Source organism: Aulonocara stuartgranti (genome assembly GCF_965226115.1).
Source record: "Aulonocara stuartgranti genome assembly, chromosome: 11".
NCBI lineage: Eukaryota > Metazoa > Chordata > Actinopteri > Cichliformes > Cichlidae > Aulonocara > Aulonocara stuartgranti.
In genome coordinates, this window is record NC_138947.1 from 39,425,271 (window position 1) to 39,443,617 (window position 18,347).

Here is an 18,347-nt window from a genome sequence, read left to right on the forward strand (position 1 = left end):
TGTTGCATATCCGCTCTGCCGTATTATCACTTGTGGTAAATATATTGAGAAACATGTCTATTAACAGATCATTTTCCTAAGATTTCTGAGAACTGTGGAGTTATTGATCTGTAGTCGGTTGTGGGTAACCCTAACCCTCTCTGTGGCTTTTTCCATTTTGGAGGGAAACGTACCAGGTTACACATGTATGTGAAAGTTTGCACTATGCTACAATACGTTTAACTAATATCACGTCAATACTGAAACAATCAGTGGCCTTTTTAAAGTTGTCTTCAGAACATCAAGTATTCCTCTGTGACTCACAGCACCAATGAACTGAGTAATGTGTTTATTTAGCTCATTATTATTTCTTAACTCTTGAATTTCTTGTGCTACATTAAAGCCAACATGTCCAAAGAAATCATTCAGTTCATTTGCAGTGTCGTTAATTTTATGAAGCACAATCTTCATCTTTTCTAAGATATTCTGGATGTCTTGTTTTTCGAGCCCTTTTTGATTATACGATTTAATAACCTCCATGTTTGTTGTGATCCACTCCTGCTTTGCTCCAATAATGTGTGGTAGTACTTTTAATATTTACTAATCTATTTTTATATGACTTGTACTTAATAAATCTCTTACATAGATTATTTCTGTTCATCTGTCGCCTTTGTGATCCGTGGCCTATTTGAGCCGTGATGCTTTTCAGTGATTTCCACTAAAGGACGATGTTTGTCAAATACATTACAGACAAATGCACCATACGCACTATGAGGCTCTGCAGCAGTGGCTCGTGTCATGTTTGATTCTTTGTTTAGTTTTTCAGGTTTGCTGATGTTGCACGTCCTTTCGTTTTACTGGAGAAACATACATTTTATTATAGAACATGTTCTTGAAGGGGAGAAACGCATGATCATCTATAGAGGACCTTGTCCTGTTTTCAGATGTTGGTGACGACTCCGGAGAAGTGGGACGTTGTGACCAGGAAGAGTGTTGGCGATGTGGCTCTGTCACAGATTGTGCGGCTCCTCATCTTGGATGAAGTCCATCTATTGCATGAAGATCGAGGCCCGGTTCTTGAGAGTCTGGTGGCCCGGACCATCAGACAGGTTAGTGTTCCTCCTCGTTCCCCGTCCTCAGTTCATATTTCTCACTTCAATGTTTCAGATCATCAAACAAATTAAAATAGTCAAAGACAACACCATTAAACACAAAATGCAGTTTCTAAGTGAAGGTGTTTATTATCAAGGGGACAAAGTCCCAGACGTGATGGCCTGCTCTGTGGGAACTGTGGGATCTCTGAAAAGCTGAGCAGTTAGTCAGGGTGTGATTCTCTCTGAGAGTCGGGTCTTATTCGGAGCTTCTTCACTACCTCAGCGGTGTTTCCCATGTCAGGTCCTCCCTGATGTCTCGATCCAGGTGAGGAAATCCTAAAATGTAGATTCTGTTCATCTGGATGTTTTCAGGGGTCTTTGTGGTGTTCAAGACCAAATTGTTGTTCCTACATCACGCTGTCAGCTGCTCCACCTCATCCCTGTAGGCGTGCTCATCCCTCCAGAAATGAGTCCCACCACCGTCTGCAAACTTAACAAAGGTGTTACTGTGGTGAGTGTGGAGCAGGGGGCTCTAGCCCTGTGGGGGGCCAGTACTGAGTCTGGCCCCCCACAGTCGGCTAGTCACGATTACGTCGACTATAAAAATCGTCGACGGCTAATTTAATAGTCGGCGCCTCGTTTGAAGCTTTGTAAGATCCCAAAAGACGCAGGAATAAGTAGCAGGATTTAAGAGTGTAATAACGGACTGAAACAGAAGATGGCAGCACTGCATGTACAAGGATGCCAGCTGCCGTTAAACCCCGAAGAAGAAGCAGCTGTGTCCCAGCATTCATAGCGCGGCCCAGCTCAGTTTCCAACAATGGCGGCAGCTAGTTAGTTTTAATATTACTCTTATTATTCTTTCTGGGTCACAAAATAAACGTTTAACATATTCTCATGGAGAATGTAGCTGTGTAAACCTCAAATATCGGCTCAGTTTATCAGGACACCGCATATTTTCAAAAGCGCTCCGAAGTTTTCGGAGACGTCTGTTACCCACTAGCTCGATAGCTAGCCGGGAGGTCAAGGGTCACTAGAGCCGTGAGAACACCGGACTCCCGGCAAATCGTTTTCAAACCCACCGCCGTCTTTCGCTACTCAGGTTAAACATGATATATGAGTCACTTAGATAACTTAAATATGTTGTTGTTTGACTTTTTTCAGTATTTTATTTGTTCCTGAGTAAATCAGTTATAGTTATAGTTTTTACACAGCTGAATAAACGTCAAGCAGACAGCTGATTATCAGAAGTGTGAGATGCTGGAGAATTTACTCCGGTGTCCTGTTAAAGTTTAGATAGCAAGGAGTTTATTAAACTTCAAACAATCTGCAAATTTCATTAAAATGTAATAAACTATCATCTTGTCTTTATTTTTAGTTAGCACCTGAAACAGTTAAAGCTGTAAGCTAATGATAGTTATATAAGAGCAGATGCTGCTGGTGCAATAAGCTGTAGTTTTACTCCAATGGATGATGATCTGATTAGTCGACTAATCGCAAAAATACTCGGTGACTAGTCGACTATCAGAATAATCGATTGTGGCGGCCCTGGAGGATAATGGTAGGAGCAGCCGTGTGCAGCTTCAAGTGGGGTAGAGCAGCATGGACGCTGTGGCCACAGTGTTCTCTGTAGGCAAAGCACATCACCTCATGATCCCACTTGATAATTTACATTTTTCATTAAATATACAGTCTTTGAAAAACAAGTTCTGATGTTTGGTCTTTGTGTCCAGTTGATGCAAACAGGTCCCAGTCATGTTTCAGACACATCCAGTCCCTCTGGCATGTTGTTGCTGTGATAAGCAATCATCAGTTCACTGTCTGAGCTGCTGATTCCCTGTAATGATGACTGACGTGTGCAGGAAGCAACCTGGATATTTCCCATAGAGAGTGATTATCCAACTGTAGAAAGAGACAGAACTTAATTTCCAATAAGCCAGTGTGATGCAGTGCTGTCACATGTCAGTTCATGGAGGAATGTTAATAAGTGGAGAAGTCTATTTTTAGCCTGTCACTGACTCAACCTTGCATCTTATTCTGTGAACTGCATGTGAATCCAGAAAAATCTGCCAAAATACCAAATACATGTATGAATGTGTCCTTGGACCCGAATGATCTCAGTGTGCACCCAGTTCATGAAAGCCTTTGGATCATGCATCACACACAGCAGCACATGTGGCCCGTGTAGCATAAATATACATCTCAGCACCGCCTTTGAGTTGTATACGTAAGAGAGTAATGAGAAGATGAAAAGAAGACGATGGATAAATCTGACGTGTGTGTAAATCACATTAGCAGTGAGCCAAAGGATGCTGTCCATATGCATGACTGCTTTGTTCAGTGGTGGTTATTTATAGCAGCTCTTAGAGTTAATAATTCACCTGCCTGGCCTGTAAACCATCATCAGCAGTAATATCTTATCATCGCCATGAATCTTCACAAAGCCAGTAAGGAAGGGTTTGCAGTTATATACAAACTGTTTCTCTATAAAAGGTAGAGGAGGAATTCATTAGAACGAGGCGCAGGAACTCAGCATGCACCAATCAGAAGGTCAGTAGTTTGATTCCCAAAGTCCCAAAGCTGATCCCACAGTGTGAGTGCACTCCATGAAATCTGTGTGAAGCTGTGAATGTTGCTCTCAGCCAGTTAGAGCGCCACGTGGACCAGTTAGACCAGTTAGAGTGCCACGTGGACCAGTTAGAGCGCCACGTGGACCAGTTAGAGCGCCACGTGGACCAGTTAGAGCGCCACGTGGACCAGTTAGAGCGCCACGTGGACCAGTTAGAGCGCCACGTAGACCAGTTAGAGCACCACATAGACCAGTTAGACCAGTTAGAGCGCCACGTGGACCAGTTAGAGCGCCACGTGGACCAGTTAGACCAGTTAGAGCGCCACGTAGACCAGGCCATTCACCATCTTGTCCTAATGCAAATGTGATTGGAGCGATGCACTGTTGGACCAAGTGTTTGTGAGGAGGAACAGTGTGGTAAAGACGTCAGAGCAGAGAAGCACGGAGCAGCACTGAAACACAGCGGCAGGGACGAGCTGCTGTGCTGAGCAGTGACTCTGACCTCTTTGGCGAGGTTAACCGCAAGGTAATTGAAAACTGGGCTGTACATGTGACCGCTGTTTATTCGGTTCACAGCCCATTTATCTGCAGGTTGAGCTGATATTACTGAAGAAGGGCTGACTGGGCTCTTTGTACACCTTGAAGTTGTGCTGCAGTGCACAAGTTTGAAGCCTCTTGACTGTCTGTGTAGTTGCCAGCAGACTGCATATGTGGTCAGGGCTTAACGATAGATGTAGAATGAAACCAGAGGTATTAGCAGAGAAACATGGCGCTCGTGGAAAGCACTGTGCCACAGCAGTAATTATGCTAGAAAGTAGAACTTTCAAGGAAAACGTTTGTTAAGCAAACCAGCGTTTGTGTTTTTATCCTCGGTGATTCTGTGCATGAAGGTTTAATCCTCACGTGACCGATGACATTCAAATGCTTTAAAAAGAGCTGCTCCAGTAGCTGCTCAAGGCCCTTTGAAGGTGGCTGCTGATGGATGAGTTTTGATTCTACAGTATAAGGACTTAACTCACCAAGAAAAGAAAAGCTTCACTGTTTCCATCAGCTTTTCGTGCACGCTTAGTAAGTCAATGGATATTATTGGAAACTCAGTTTTCCCCTCTACTGTTACACTGTACTGTACTGCACTAACAAAGCACAACCTATTCCAGCGTGCTGCTACAGTGTGGTGATACAGTGGTTAGCACGTCCGCCTCACTCCAGGAGGGCTCCTGTGTGAACCCCATTTCTCTGCTTAGGTTTTACTCCCACAGTCAAAATACAGAACTGTAAAGTGGGGGTTCTAAATTGGAAAATTGACCACAAAGTTGTTAAATAAATATCTGTTTATTTCTATGATACTTTGCTAGGAGTAAAATAGGTGTTGGGTGGCCGGACTAGAGCTATTCTGCTTGAGTATCTCTAAGTTTTTGCCATAAAGCTGATCAAGGAGCCTCTTTGGTTTGGTTGGCCCAGGGGTCTCGTGAAGCAGAAAATGGGTATTGCCCCAAAAGGGCTGTGGCACTGGCAGTTGCTGAAGAAAAAAAAATAGAGTCTGAGCACAGTTAAGGGAGGCCATGGAGGACTACTTTGGGCAGCCCACAAAGAAGTTCTGGCAAGCTGTCCTGGAAGGACTTGACACAGGCCATTTGCAGTCAGGAAGGACTCTGATGACCTGATATTGAGATGCTGTTGGTGGTGGAAACAGTACTTTGACGAATGCTTCATTCCAGTCAAAGTAGCCGACGCAGAGGAAGCAGAGCCTGAGGACTGTGGGAAAGTCTTATGAATTATACTGGTATGCTGGCAGAGGTCACTGGGGGAGTTGAGAAGCTCCCTGCAGCCAAGACACTGGGTTTGGATGTGATGCTAAAGACTAGACACTGTGGGGTCTTGGTTACCTGGAGCGTGTGCTCCAGTTACTGAGGTATTATTCTGCCCAGTTTATTTCAGGATGCTGGAAGGGAACCTCCAGCCAGCTGTCCAAACTTGGACCTAGGAGGAACAGTGCAAACAGTCTGCATGTGCTTTGTAGACTTGAAGAACGCTTACGGCCCTGGAGGCACCTGTACTGCAGGAGAATAGGGCCCCTGCTGCTATGGGCCATTAGGTCCGTGTATAACCAAAGGTAGAGATCTCTTGGCCCAAAGCAGAGCACTCAGTGGACCATGGTTGGCCCCTTTGTCCAATCCTGTTCTTGATTTTCATGGACAATAATCAGCCTATAGTCAGGCTGAGGAGTGCGTCCACTTTGGCTCAGAAATGTATCACTGTGGTTCTGTTGGGTTCATCGGAGCATGACCTGCAGCATGCCGTGTGAAACAGCTAGGATGAGAGCCAGCACCTTCAGGTTTTTGGAGATCTTACTCATGAGTGATTAGCAGGAATGCAGATGTACCCAACTGTCGTGGTGAAGACAAAGCTGAGCTTTTGATTTCCTACTTTATCTGCATCCCAAACCTCACCTATAATCATGAAATCTGAGAAATAACCAAAAATTAAGATCATAAATACGAGGCCCCGCCTCCACATGGTGACCTGGTTTAGGCTTAGAAATAGGCTGAGGAGCTCAGCCATCTGGAGCGATCTGGGACTAGAGCTGCTGCCTCAAGTCTGTCCAAAGAAGCCAGTTGAACTGGTTTGGGAATTTGGTTAGGATTGACTGGACGGGATTGGCTGGGAATGCTTTGTGGATTTTTGGAATATCCTCCTTAGGCTCCAGCCACGTGGAAGATTATGGATGGATGGAGTATAATTCCCAGGATCAAGGTGATGCATGGCTTGTCTTCTGGTTGGCATGTATGCTGCAAACCCAATTACCGTGTGTCTCATTTAAGGCTGGTAGTGAAAATGGTTGCTTGACAGTTTTTATAACGTGCAGTGTTTCATCATGGATAGCCGATGTTACTCCTGGAACGTCTCGTCGTTTCTCCCAGGCTTCCTGTGACTGAGAAACCTGACAGGAGCTCAGAGGGCTCTGCCAGCTGTGTACAACTGTAGTTATTACAAAGTAGAAGTGCTGACTGTGTGCAATGCAGGCATAGGGAAGGAAATACATAATGTTTAATTTGTTTATACTGCTGGGTGGCACCTCCCTTCCTGTAACATTCAGCATGTTGTGAAAGGTGGCAAACGTGATGCATCTGGGAGTCTGTCACTAAAAAGCAAGACTTAATGACTTTTTAATGACCCAATCTGACACTGTGACGAGCAGGAAACCTGTTTGTTTCTTCTTGTATGTACGTGAGAACTTGTTTACAACGTGTAGTCCACCCTCCAACAGAAGATTTTGGGTACCAGCGGAGCGCCTGGCAGACCTCCCCCTCCTTCATCTCTCTGTCCAATTATTGCCACACCTGACAGACTGCTATAATTGTTTGTGCTGAAGGAATTACGCTGGCTGCTGCCGATGCGCTAGGTGCTTAAGTTCACATCCTCAGACACATTAATATGGAAATCCCTGTAAACTAAATATTTGTCCCCCTTTTTATGCAAATGTCTTAGAACAAAGCCAGATATCACTTTGATGTTTTGCTTCGAAGAGGTTTAGTTTTCACTGCCTTTTCTTGGCTCGGTATAGCGCTACCAATTATGCCCTGCATTCAAGATAAAACTCCCTCTAACCTTTATGAAAAAAGTAAAGGTTACTGTGCTGTACAGCTTCTTCTTTATGGTTTCAGCAGCATCTGTGTTCTACCGAAGCTCACAGACACACATTTTATAACAAGGTTCATTCAGTGGAATGCTTATTGTGTTTAATGCTAGAAGAATATACCGTTTTTATGAGTTTGTTAAGTTGGCTCATCCATGAATTTCACTGGGGCAGATGTAGAGATACTGTGCTATTATAGCTAGGGCTGCCACGATTACGTCGACTATCAAAATCGTCGACGGCTGATTTAATAGTCGACGCGTCGTTTGAAGCTTTGTAAGAGGAATAAGTAGCAGGATTTAAGAGTGTAATAATGGACTGAAACAGAAGATGGCAGCACTGCATGTACAAGGATGCCAGCTGCCGTTAAACCCCGAAGAAGAAGAAGCTGTGTCCCAGAATTCATAGCGCGGCCCAGCTCAGTTTCCAACAATGGCGGCAGCTAGTTAGTTTTAATGTTACTCTTATTATTCTTTCTGGGTCACAAAATAAACGTTTAACATATTTTCAGGCAGGAATGTAGCTGTGTAAACCTCAAATATCTGCTCAGTTTATCAAGACACCGCATATTTTCAAAAGCGCTCCGACGTTTTCGGAGACGTCTGTTACCCACTAGCTCGATAGCTAGCCGGGGGCTAGGCTAACTAGAGCCGTGAGAACACCGGACTCCCGGCAAATCGTTTTCAAACCCACCGCTGTCTTTCCTACTCAGGTTAAACATGATATATAAGTCACTTAGATAACTTAAATATGTTATTGTTTGGCTTTTTTTAGTATTTTATTTGTTCCTGAGTAAATCGGTTTGGCTGAGATTAAAGTTATAGTTTTTACACAGCTGAATAAACATCAAGCAGACAGCTGATTATCAGAAGTGTGAGATGCTGGAGAATTTACTCCGGTGTCCTGTTATATTTTAGATAGCAAGGAGTTTATTAAACTTCACCGAAACACTCTGCAAATGTCATTAAACTTTAATAAACTATCATCTTGTCTTTATTTTTAGTTAGCACATACCTTAAACAGTTAAAGCTGTAAGCTAATGATAGTTATATAAGAGCAGATGCTGCTGGTGCAATAAGCTGTAGTTTTACGTCCAATGGATGATGATCTGATTAGTCGACTAATCGCAGAAATACTCTGTGACTAGTCGACTATCAGAATAATCGATTGTGGCAGCCCTAATGATAACATGTACTTGTCCTTAGTGCGCTCTTGTAATAGGTTTCTTACAAACTGATCCTTTAAGTTACAAACTGATTACATCACACACATCAGTACTCAGACTCAGGTCCAGCTTTCTTTGTGCTATAATGTGTTGTAATGGAAAAACTGTGAGAAAATAAAATAAATCATTCTACAATAAATGTACCTAAAAAGAGAATTAAGGGTGTTTTAGGAGCCTGCAGGACTGATAACAGATTAACTAGAGGCCATGATTTGAGGGAAGAATAAAAAAGGAAACTGAATTTCTCCATTATTATGTTCAACACTGTTTCCCAGATTCAAAATGATTAAGTAGCTAGCTTTCACATTGTATCCATTTATTTCAGAGAAGGGAAACAAAGTAGCGCATGCCTCAAGAAAGGTCATTTATCAATGTGTAGCCACTTCCTCTGCTTCTGCAACAAACATGCAACCTAGAAAGTACATTGCAACATATATATCCAGCCTCATAAAGCATGATGTTAACAGCACTGGGAGGAACTAATCCTCTTTAAAGGACCTGTTTCAGTATTTGTGGAAAGACGCTTGGCGAGGCATAAACTAAAGCCGGTGTCCCAGTCATGGCAGTGTAACCTGGTGTTACCTGCACTCTGTTTGAGCTACAACAGAGTGCAAACACACTAATGACTTCACAGATATTCATTTTATTCCACTCATTACCCACTCCCTGCAAGGGAATTGGTTATTTTAGCTGCTGATCACAATGAATCTGATGATTCCACAAATGTATCTGAAACAGGATCCAGAGAAGCAGTTCAGTTCCTATTTGTGCAACTTCAAATGTACTGCAGCCTCTTTAACTCTCTGCATAATGAGCTCAGTGCATGTCTGTGTGTGTGGAGGCTCCACAGCATTGCTGTGAGTGTGCACTGAAGCCCTGGTTGGGCCGCAGGGATTGGTTAGATCTTATCTTGATAGGATGGTTTGACAGGTACTGCATCACATTAAAGGCCTTACCAATCTTCCCTGTCACTTCCAGCAGGAGGCATATAGATAGGGCAGCCCGCCCCTCCACCAGCGCCTTCTCACCCACGTTGATACACAACATATTGAATCTTCTTCGAGTTTCAAAGACAGATTAAAGACACTAAATGAGCACGATGGGTTTTTTGTCCCTGAAGTCAAGGACATAGTACATGTCAAAGCTACTTCCCCCCTCACCCTTTTTTCCTGTAAATGGTGCAATAGGAAAAGTCCTCCCCCCCCAAAAAAAAACAAAACAAAAAACACCTTTTTTGAGACAGGAGCACAAGACGAACTGATAACAGCTGGTACTGCACCCAGTGTTTAGCAACACTGTGCTTGTTGTTGTCATTATAAAGAAATGACAGAATGGTAACAAAGACTGGAGGGATGCAGTTTTTTCACAGCCTGCTTCAATGTCTTTAGTATGCAGGATAAATTCAGCCCTAAATCCCTTTACAGCAGCAGTCAGACAGTTCATCATTTTTGTGGACTGAATTGATCGGTGCTTCATCAACTAATGACCTTCAGTTTGCACTGGTTTACTTTGAAGCCAAGTGCAAAGTTCCTGAGTGGAGAATTTGCAGCCACCACCTTCAGGCGATGGTACTCAACGAGTAAAGTCCCCTAACGAACGAGGTGATGTTGCAAAGAGTTTAGATCATGAGTGAGGGAAACGTGGTGACAGTCAAACCTGCAGCACTTTACTGCTGAGTTGTGGCAAAGAGAGAGGTGGCCATGGAGACAGGGAAGATCAGTAATTAAGCTAATGTGCTGTTTGTAAGATTGGAAAGCTGCAGTCAGCTGAGACTGGAGAAGGCACCCGATGATGATGAAACCTTTCTCCCACTGAAAACATCCAGATGAACAGAATCAACTATTGGTGAACCCTGTAGTGTGACTGTTTGAGTACATTGTAGCAAAGATGCAGAAGGAGATGGTGAAAGCAGCAAACTGTACACTGAGTAACCAGCATGCCATCCTCTCTGTGGTCAACTGATCATTGTATTGGACTCTGCTTCACGTTGATTCGTCATGTTACTCATTAACATTGCAATTGTTCAAAATCTAACAGATGGTATCACTGAATGTATAAACGGGATTGAATATTATACAGTGTGGTGAGTATGACACCATCTGTAATGTGTTGCTTTTTGTAAATGTGTGGACACCTGTGACTGATTTGGACCCACACAGTGATCGGGTGACGTTTCCTTTCTGTGTACTTCATTTGCACACGCTGAGTTTTTGTTCCAGCTTTCCAGCTGACTCCACCCTCTCCACTCTGGCCCCCGGCCTCAATAAATAGAGGAGAGACTTCATTAGACTGATTACTTCCACCTGCCGGCACTGCCCCATGAGCCACACCTACCCTTCAGCAGAACTGAAGACCACACCCCTGCCACGCCCCCCACCGCCCGACGGAGGCCGGGGCGACATCACTTTTATTAATATTTTGAAAAACAAGTTATGGGTACATATTTGCATAACTTTTTAGGTATATGTACAAGTAGCGGTAATTACAGGTATGAAACATGTGCTGTGCTTCATAAATGAGTAACAAATGTAGTACATAACAATAACCTACAGCACACCAGAAAAATAGATCCGGCCTACCTTTCAGGCTCAGGTGCAGTGACACGGCTTTAACAAGAAGAAAAGTCAGTCATTCACCATCTTTCTCTTCTTCCTGCCACTGAAACCACCAAAGTCCTCTCCTCCGGTGTCGGATACGAACAGGCTCAGGATGGCTACGTCATCCACTCTCAGCTTCTCTCCTTCGTTGTCACTTTCAAAACCAAACAAATCCTTGTTGTCAGAGTCGAACACCCTCAGAAGGGCCGTGGCGGTGTCCTCCTCTCCATCATGCAGCAGTCCAGCCCTTCGAAATCCGTTGGTGATCGTGGATGTTTTCACACTTTTCCACGCTGTCAGAATCCACCGGTGGAGTTGAGCATAACTTGCTTTTCGCAAGTTTATCGCTGCTCGTCATCCGCGCCTCCCGCTGAACGAGTAGTGCTACTTTGAAGTTTGTATTTCGTGCTACTTGTATGGCACTATGTTGCCTGGCGGACGGACATGTGACCAACATACCACTCTTGAACCCCGATACTGTGTGTCTGATCACATGCCCTTCCGCCAGGCAACGTAGTGCCGTACAACAGAGGAACAAACAAAACAAATCGTCTTACGATATGACAAAAATCATGGACAATCCATAGAAAAGAAGCACCTGACTAAAAGCCACAGGGTTCAAAGCTTGTGCAAAAAGTAGCGGCTTATAGCCCGACAATTACGGTAAATATTTCTAAGCATAAATGACAATCAACAATATAAATGTAACACTGGGAGACAAACCTTCCTGCAACGACATGTATTGATGTGCCATCCTGCAGCTGTTGGACTGCCTGAGCATCCTCTGCAGGGTCCAGGTATCACCTCATGCTATCAGCACTCACACTGATTCTAGCCAAATTCAGAACTAGTGAAAATGAGTCAGAAAAGATGAGAAGGTGGCGTGCACCTGTGAAACTGGTATTATTTTAACCTTTCTTTGTGCCTAGATTAAACCCAGATGGACTCTGGTCTAACTACAACAGTATGTGGTTTTGGGTTTAGGTGGAGTCCACCCAGAGCATGATCAGGATTCTGGGACTGTCTGCTACCCTGCCTAACTATCTGGATGTGGCCACCTTCCTACATGTCAACCCATATATTGGTCTCTTCTTCTTCGACGGTCGCTTCAGACCAGTGCCTCTGGGACAGACCTTTGTTGGCATCAAAACCAACAACAAGGTATGAAAATTTAAGATGGATGTACAGAAAAATAGGACTGGTAATGTTTAGAAGTGCTAAGAGCTGTGATTGTATCCTGTTCACTGTGCTTCCTGTTCAGATCCAGCAGATCCATGACATGGAGGAGGTTTGTTATGACAAAGTTCTGGAACAGGTGAAGGCAGGTCACCAGGTAAGGGCTTTTCTTTGTGTTTGACCCAGGTGTGTGGGCTTTGGTGGGGACACAGGATTCATCGAGCCTGTGTTATACTGTGTGTAACCCACGGACTGAGCTCCGCCTGAGGCATCCAGTCTGAACGTGTATTTGTAGCATCTCTCAGCTCTTCAGTGCCCGCACTCTGTTGAAGAGTCATTTTTTCTGCATGCCTGTACTTCCTGATTGCTTTAGCCCTAAAGCCCAGCAGCATGCATGCTTCCTAACACCACCCGTGTGGAGTGATGTAGTAATGTGTAGCGCCACAATCTTTTCCTCCCAAATATTTCCCTGAACTTTTTCATGAATAGCAACCGTGCTGCAGTAAATATTTTGTGTGAACCTTTTGGAATGAACACCTGTTATCTAAATTCTCTCAAGTCCTTATCTCCCCCGGTTTTACCTCCCCCTCCTTCCCCATCCACCCACCCCCTCCACTCATTCTGCTTCCACTCTGCAGCCTGTTGGGAACAGGAGAGCTGTGAATTCAGACTTTACCGTTTAGCTTCCATCTGCTGCAGGAGTTGAGCAGCCTATTGAGGACTGTTGTTATCCTGTCTGCATCTTTTTTCCAAGCAGCCCACATACACGCTCCGGTTTTCCGAGCTTCCCCCTCTTTGTCCGATTGCTTCCCTCAGAGGCAAAGCTGATATGAACTTTTCTGTAGTCTCTGACACCATGTAAGCCGGTTTGATTGTCCAAAACATGAAACGTGCTGCACACATGTGTTTGTGGTTGGACGGTTTCACTGCTACAGTCTAGAGCTTACTGCTCAGCCAGCGATCCTTCTTCTTCTCTCAGTAATGAATTGTCAGGAAGTGGCTGTGACATATATTAATTGACGTGATTTTCTTTAAGACCCCCCCAGGCTCGCCGAGTGTCTCACTGCTCTGTTCGAGCTGAACTCAGCGTGGCTGTAACGGTGCAGCGAGATTACTAAAGCGTCTCTGTGTCACTGGGCTGTGTTAATATTCTGGTGTGTTGAAGCCGTGTGTTTGTGCCCAGGTGATGGTGTTTGTCCATGCTCGTAATGCCACAGTGAGGACGGCCATGGGGCTCATCGAGATGGCGAAGAACCGTGGAGAGATTTGTTTCTTTCAACCAGACCAAGGGTCAGACTACGGCCAGTGTGAGAAACAGGTAACAAGTGTCCACACATCGTTTCATGTGATCGTGTTCAGCGAGAACCTTCAGATACATCTAGGAAATGTTGAATGCATGTGGCTGATTAAAGACAGCACAGCGCTGTCAGGGTGTGTGATGAGGTATTTTTAGATTCAGCATTTTCACAGCCTGGAGGATCAAGTGGGGCAAACCTGCAGAGCAGCACATCACACGTTATGGAGGAATGTTTTGCAGACTAATTGGAGAAGAAAAGTGACGTTCCTCATTTTATTCCAAGACAAATACTTCATGAGAACAAACAGGAAAAGGCAGCAACACTGCCAGGAATGATTAAAGAGCTGCAGGTTTCACTGGTAGATTGATTAGTGATTAGTGATTAGTGCGCTGCTCGCACACGAGCCCAGAGCCTAATGCAGTAATCGGGTGTGTCCGGTTCCCTAACACTGAGACAACTAGCTCTCTAACAAACTTGGTTACAGACTTTAGGGCAGTTAGAGACTTTGAACCTGCAGACAGGAAACCACATCGTGTGTGTTAGATGAATATAATGCAAACAGTTTGCAACAGAGACCAGGGGGCTCCACACGCCCGGCTGTGGGACGCCGTCTGGCAACCATGAGGTAATATAGAGAAGCACGGCTTTCATTTTCCCCCAACACTGTTTAGCTTTGACACCATAATGCGTGCGAGCGCAGGCGTGAGGGTGGAACACCGATGGCGTGCGTGCGTGTAATTAATGGTCTTTGTGCTGTGAGGGTACACAGAGGTGGAGCTATATTTTCCCTCCGAGGACGGTCAGTCAGATGCCAAGTCCCATATTTAAATCTCCTGCCTGGGAAGGCAGAGTGATAAATTTAGTAACCTTTTCCTCTGTTCCCCGGGGCTCAGCCAAGATTGATGTGTCTCTAATCTTCTTTCTATTTAAATGGGTTATGTATACAAATCAGATCACTTTTCATGCTTTCTAAAACTGGAAATAGCGACGAGAGATTACGTCGGGGGACTGAAGCGATGCGCTGTGGCCTGGTTAGTCTTTGAAGCAGTACTTAAAAAGCAATTGTGTAACTGTTCCTTTAGTTTCTGTGCACGCAGGAAGTTTTATGTGCACCAGCTGAAAATGGTTTTGCCCCTGTCCCAACATAATGAGTATTATCCGTTCCATTAGTTCATCTTTGAGTGTTTGTCAGTCAGACTTGCTCTGGTGAAGGAAGGGGCACGGGGCTGACTCGACTCTAAGCCCACACAGAGATAATGCACTGCTTATTTGCACACTGCAAATTGCCCCACATTAATATTTATAGGTGTTTTTTTTTAATCTCCAATATGCATATGTGGTGAATAAAGCCCCTATAAGGTCAGACGTATAATCAGCGTTTATTTATCCAGCTTTAAAAGTCGCTCCGTTTTCCCGTCTCCCGTCTGTATTATTTAATTGGCTTTATCTGGGGTTTGGAGAGGCTGTCAGTCAAGCTCGATATCTGAATGTGCCACTACAGTCTAATCTAGTTATGTTACGGTTGGAAGGAGGACTCAAGCGCAGGACTCCGGTACTGATGCTTACAAGAAGAGTTTATTTACAAGTCACCAGGTGTATATACAAGAATGTGCAGGGGGGGTGTTATATACAGCTGAGTGGGGGAAGAAGGGGTCTCCAGGGAAGTCCAAGGAAAGCATACGTTCTTCAGAATATCCACTCACACGATCACAGGTTCACACTCCAACACTGCCACACGGGAAACACACGGGGAAAAATCCAAGAGGTTCTGTGGACAGGGAGACAGGGTTAAGGACGATGCACAGAGGAAAACACTCTTCACTAAACTTGCTGTAGCTTTGACTTTACTAACGCGTGGTAGACAACGATCCAGCGACGAACAGCAGTCACCTCCTGGCTTAAATGCTGCTCCCCTTAATGAGACACCTGGGTCTCATCTCCCGAGGGCGTGGGCCAAGGGCGTGAACCCACAGTGAGTTCCGCCCCGGCGAGAGAGAAGAGGAAGAGAAACAGAGAGGGCTGATCAGCGTGCAGCTGATCCGCCTGGCCGTGACAAGTTACACAGGACGTGTGGTGTGCTCTCGAATGAAAAGAGTCTTTTTAAAGAACTACTTTAGATCCATGCTGTTGGATCGAGTGTGTGTATTCTTGGCTTTACAGTTCTATGTTCTGAAACACGAGGTGTGCCATCGTCTCACTAAAATAAAGAAGAGCTTCCCTGAAGAGACATCGTTTACTCTCCTCAGAAAGGATCATTTACTCATGTCTCCTGTTCGAGCTTCAGCGAGTCAGCTGTTCGATCCACACTGATGCTGGGAGTGAACAGGGCCGGATCTACAGGCGTTGCCTTTTATTAAAAACACATATGCAGGTGTTACATGTGGTTCAAATGATTCAATGCAGTCAGTATACACACGTTTCTATAACGGGATTATTTTCCATAATGAAACATCTAAGTTAGGTAACACACGCACATGTGTGGAGCCCAATAAGTATCAAATGCAGAAAGCTGCACAGCATGGGCGGTTACTTACAAACACAGGGATAACTGAAGTTTCACTTTGTTAGAAAACATCAAGTTGTTGCTGAAATTTACACAAAATGTCAGAAATCTTTAACAGAAATGTAAACCTCCTTTTTCAGGATGTGTTGGGTTCACCCTCTGGGGAGCTCGACCGCACATCGTTGCTCCTTTTTTGTATGTTGTTTGGTCTCATTTCATCAGCTCAGTGTGAATCTACACTGATTGTTTCATCGTCATGCTGCAGTAACACAACTGATCTGAAATCACACAAAAACATCAAATCCTGGTAGTAGTTTAGCCCACAGACATGTTGAGTGAATTGTTTTAATAACTTGGATTGCAAACATAAACTGTAAAATTTGAAAACACGTATGAACAATAAATTCATAAAACAACTATTTATCTAAAAATGCAGCCAGCACATCTGGCATCTTTAACATTTTCTACAACCACTTAAAACTATTACAATAACTAAAGTGAGAGAACAATCAGGCGTCACAATGAGATGCACCACAAATTATTTGTGCCAGTAAACAAAAGTTTGTTTCTGTGTTTACTGTTGTCACACTGTCCTTTTTAAACCCGTCCTTCTGCACTAAACGTGACGTATTTAGAAAAAACATATATTTTTAATCATAGCTCTGGATTTAATGGCCTGTCAATAAAATTTAAGAACTTGTATATCCTCTGAAGTCCCAACTTTCAGCACTCATGAATCCGAGACTCCGTGTGGCTGCAGCTTGTTGCTGTGTTAGCTTAAATCAGTGTGATTTGGAGGTGCGGCGTGTCCGTGGACCCCAGAGGGTTAATCACTCTCACCTTCAGTCCATTTACAGAGCGTAACAACCACCTGTGTCAAATCTGAAATGCCCTTGGTGTTGATTCAAATGTGCTCTGGCACAATCAGAAGCATGTAATATATTCAGTGTTATGTAGCCAGGCTCAAAGTGTTAATGCTGTCTTATTTTAATAAACAACACTGTCATATGCAAAGCTAGGGTGGCACATGCCACCCCATGCCCCCCTCTAGATCCGCCCCTGGTAGTGAACCTAATTAGTTTTCAGACGTTGCTTTTTTGCATACACTTCATGTGTTACAAATATTTGGAGCCAGCTGTTACTTTGTTCCTGATATTGTCCTGATATAGAGGCAAATTAAAACAAAGCACAAACTCTGTTTCCACTTGCTGGCTAATGTGCGTTTTGACTTTTGCTGCCATGATGCCAGGTCAGATTTTTTACCTGGATAAATGACGAACTAATAAAATGTAACCAATATCTACAGTTTATTCTGTCTGTATGTTTTCATAATTCTGGTGAGTTTCTGGATAGGGCTCCATGTTTATGATAACAACATGAGATATGCTGGGATAACGTGCTTTACTGCAGAAACATGACATATTTCTGACTTATAGACACAAAGTCTCCTGATACAGCTGAATCTCAAACATGGGTAAAGGTGCATTTATTAATGATGTTGTGCTGTAGCAGATGGGTTTATTAGGCTCATCGACTCTCAGTTCTCTTCTTCAGTAATAATATACAGTGTTGTAGACAGTACTATGCTGTGCAGGAAGTGTTGCTGCCACGTTGTCAGTTTTGAAATCCATCACTTGATAAATTGAAGTATATGAATCACAGATTAGAAGAAACATGTTTGAATAGACAATAAATGAGTTTGCAGCATAAGCTGTGCAGGAAACCTGAAGCTCCCACCTGAGAGGAGTCAAAGCCTCTCTGACTTTCATTTGCTCGACTTTGACAGTCCGCACTCTCTCCCCTGCCCCCCCCTCTGCGCCCCCACCATGTGGTAGGAATCCAGCTGTGAGACATGAAACCATGTGGCTGCTTTCAAAGGGAAGCAGAGTTGTTATGGAGGATAAGAGCCACCTAGTGGCCCCGTGAGTCCATTACACTTATTCTACAGACCCGTCGTGTTTTCTGACACAGCGGGGGCGTAACACCCCTTTCACACTGTGGCCAACAGTGGCCAGCTCGGCATGCCGGAGCAGTGTTTGTCAAAGCATACATTCACATGAACTGAGGGACCAGATCACTGCTAGAGAACAGCGAACGAGTGTATCGGCTTCTCTTTGAAGCTCGCTCTTCTCCGGCCTTCAGATGTGCTGCTTCCCTGTCACTTTGTTTGACAACATACACAGATGCAGACACACTCACGCCTCTGAGTGCAAAGCCTCCAGGGACTCTACAGCAACACCTGACTGTGCTCATTAATGTCTCCATTTTC

The 18,347-nt window shown here is 44.2% G+C and overlaps 1 protein-coding gene across 6 annotated transcripts in view; it reads left to right on the forward strand.

Annotated features, from left to right (window-relative positions):
• ascc3 (activating signal cointegrator 1 complex subunit 3) overlaps positions 1 to 18,347 on the forward strand; it is a 141,903-nt gene that overhangs the window by 70,031 nt on the left and 53,525 nt on the right. For all 6 annotated transcript variants that reach the window (XM_082550848.1, XM_082550847.1, XM_082550852.1 and 3 more), the window contains 4 exons: positions 924 to 1,088; positions 12,086 to 12,262; positions 12,363 to 12,434; positions 13,461 to 13,595. In XM_082550848.1, the coding sequence (XP_082406974.1) occupies positions 924 to 1,088; positions 12,086 to 12,262; positions 12,363 to 12,434; positions 13,461 to 13,595 (549 nt within the window). The remainder of the gene's footprint in view (positions 1 to 923; positions 1,089 to 12,085; positions 12,263 to 12,362; positions 12,435 to 13,460; positions 13,596 to 18,347) is intronic.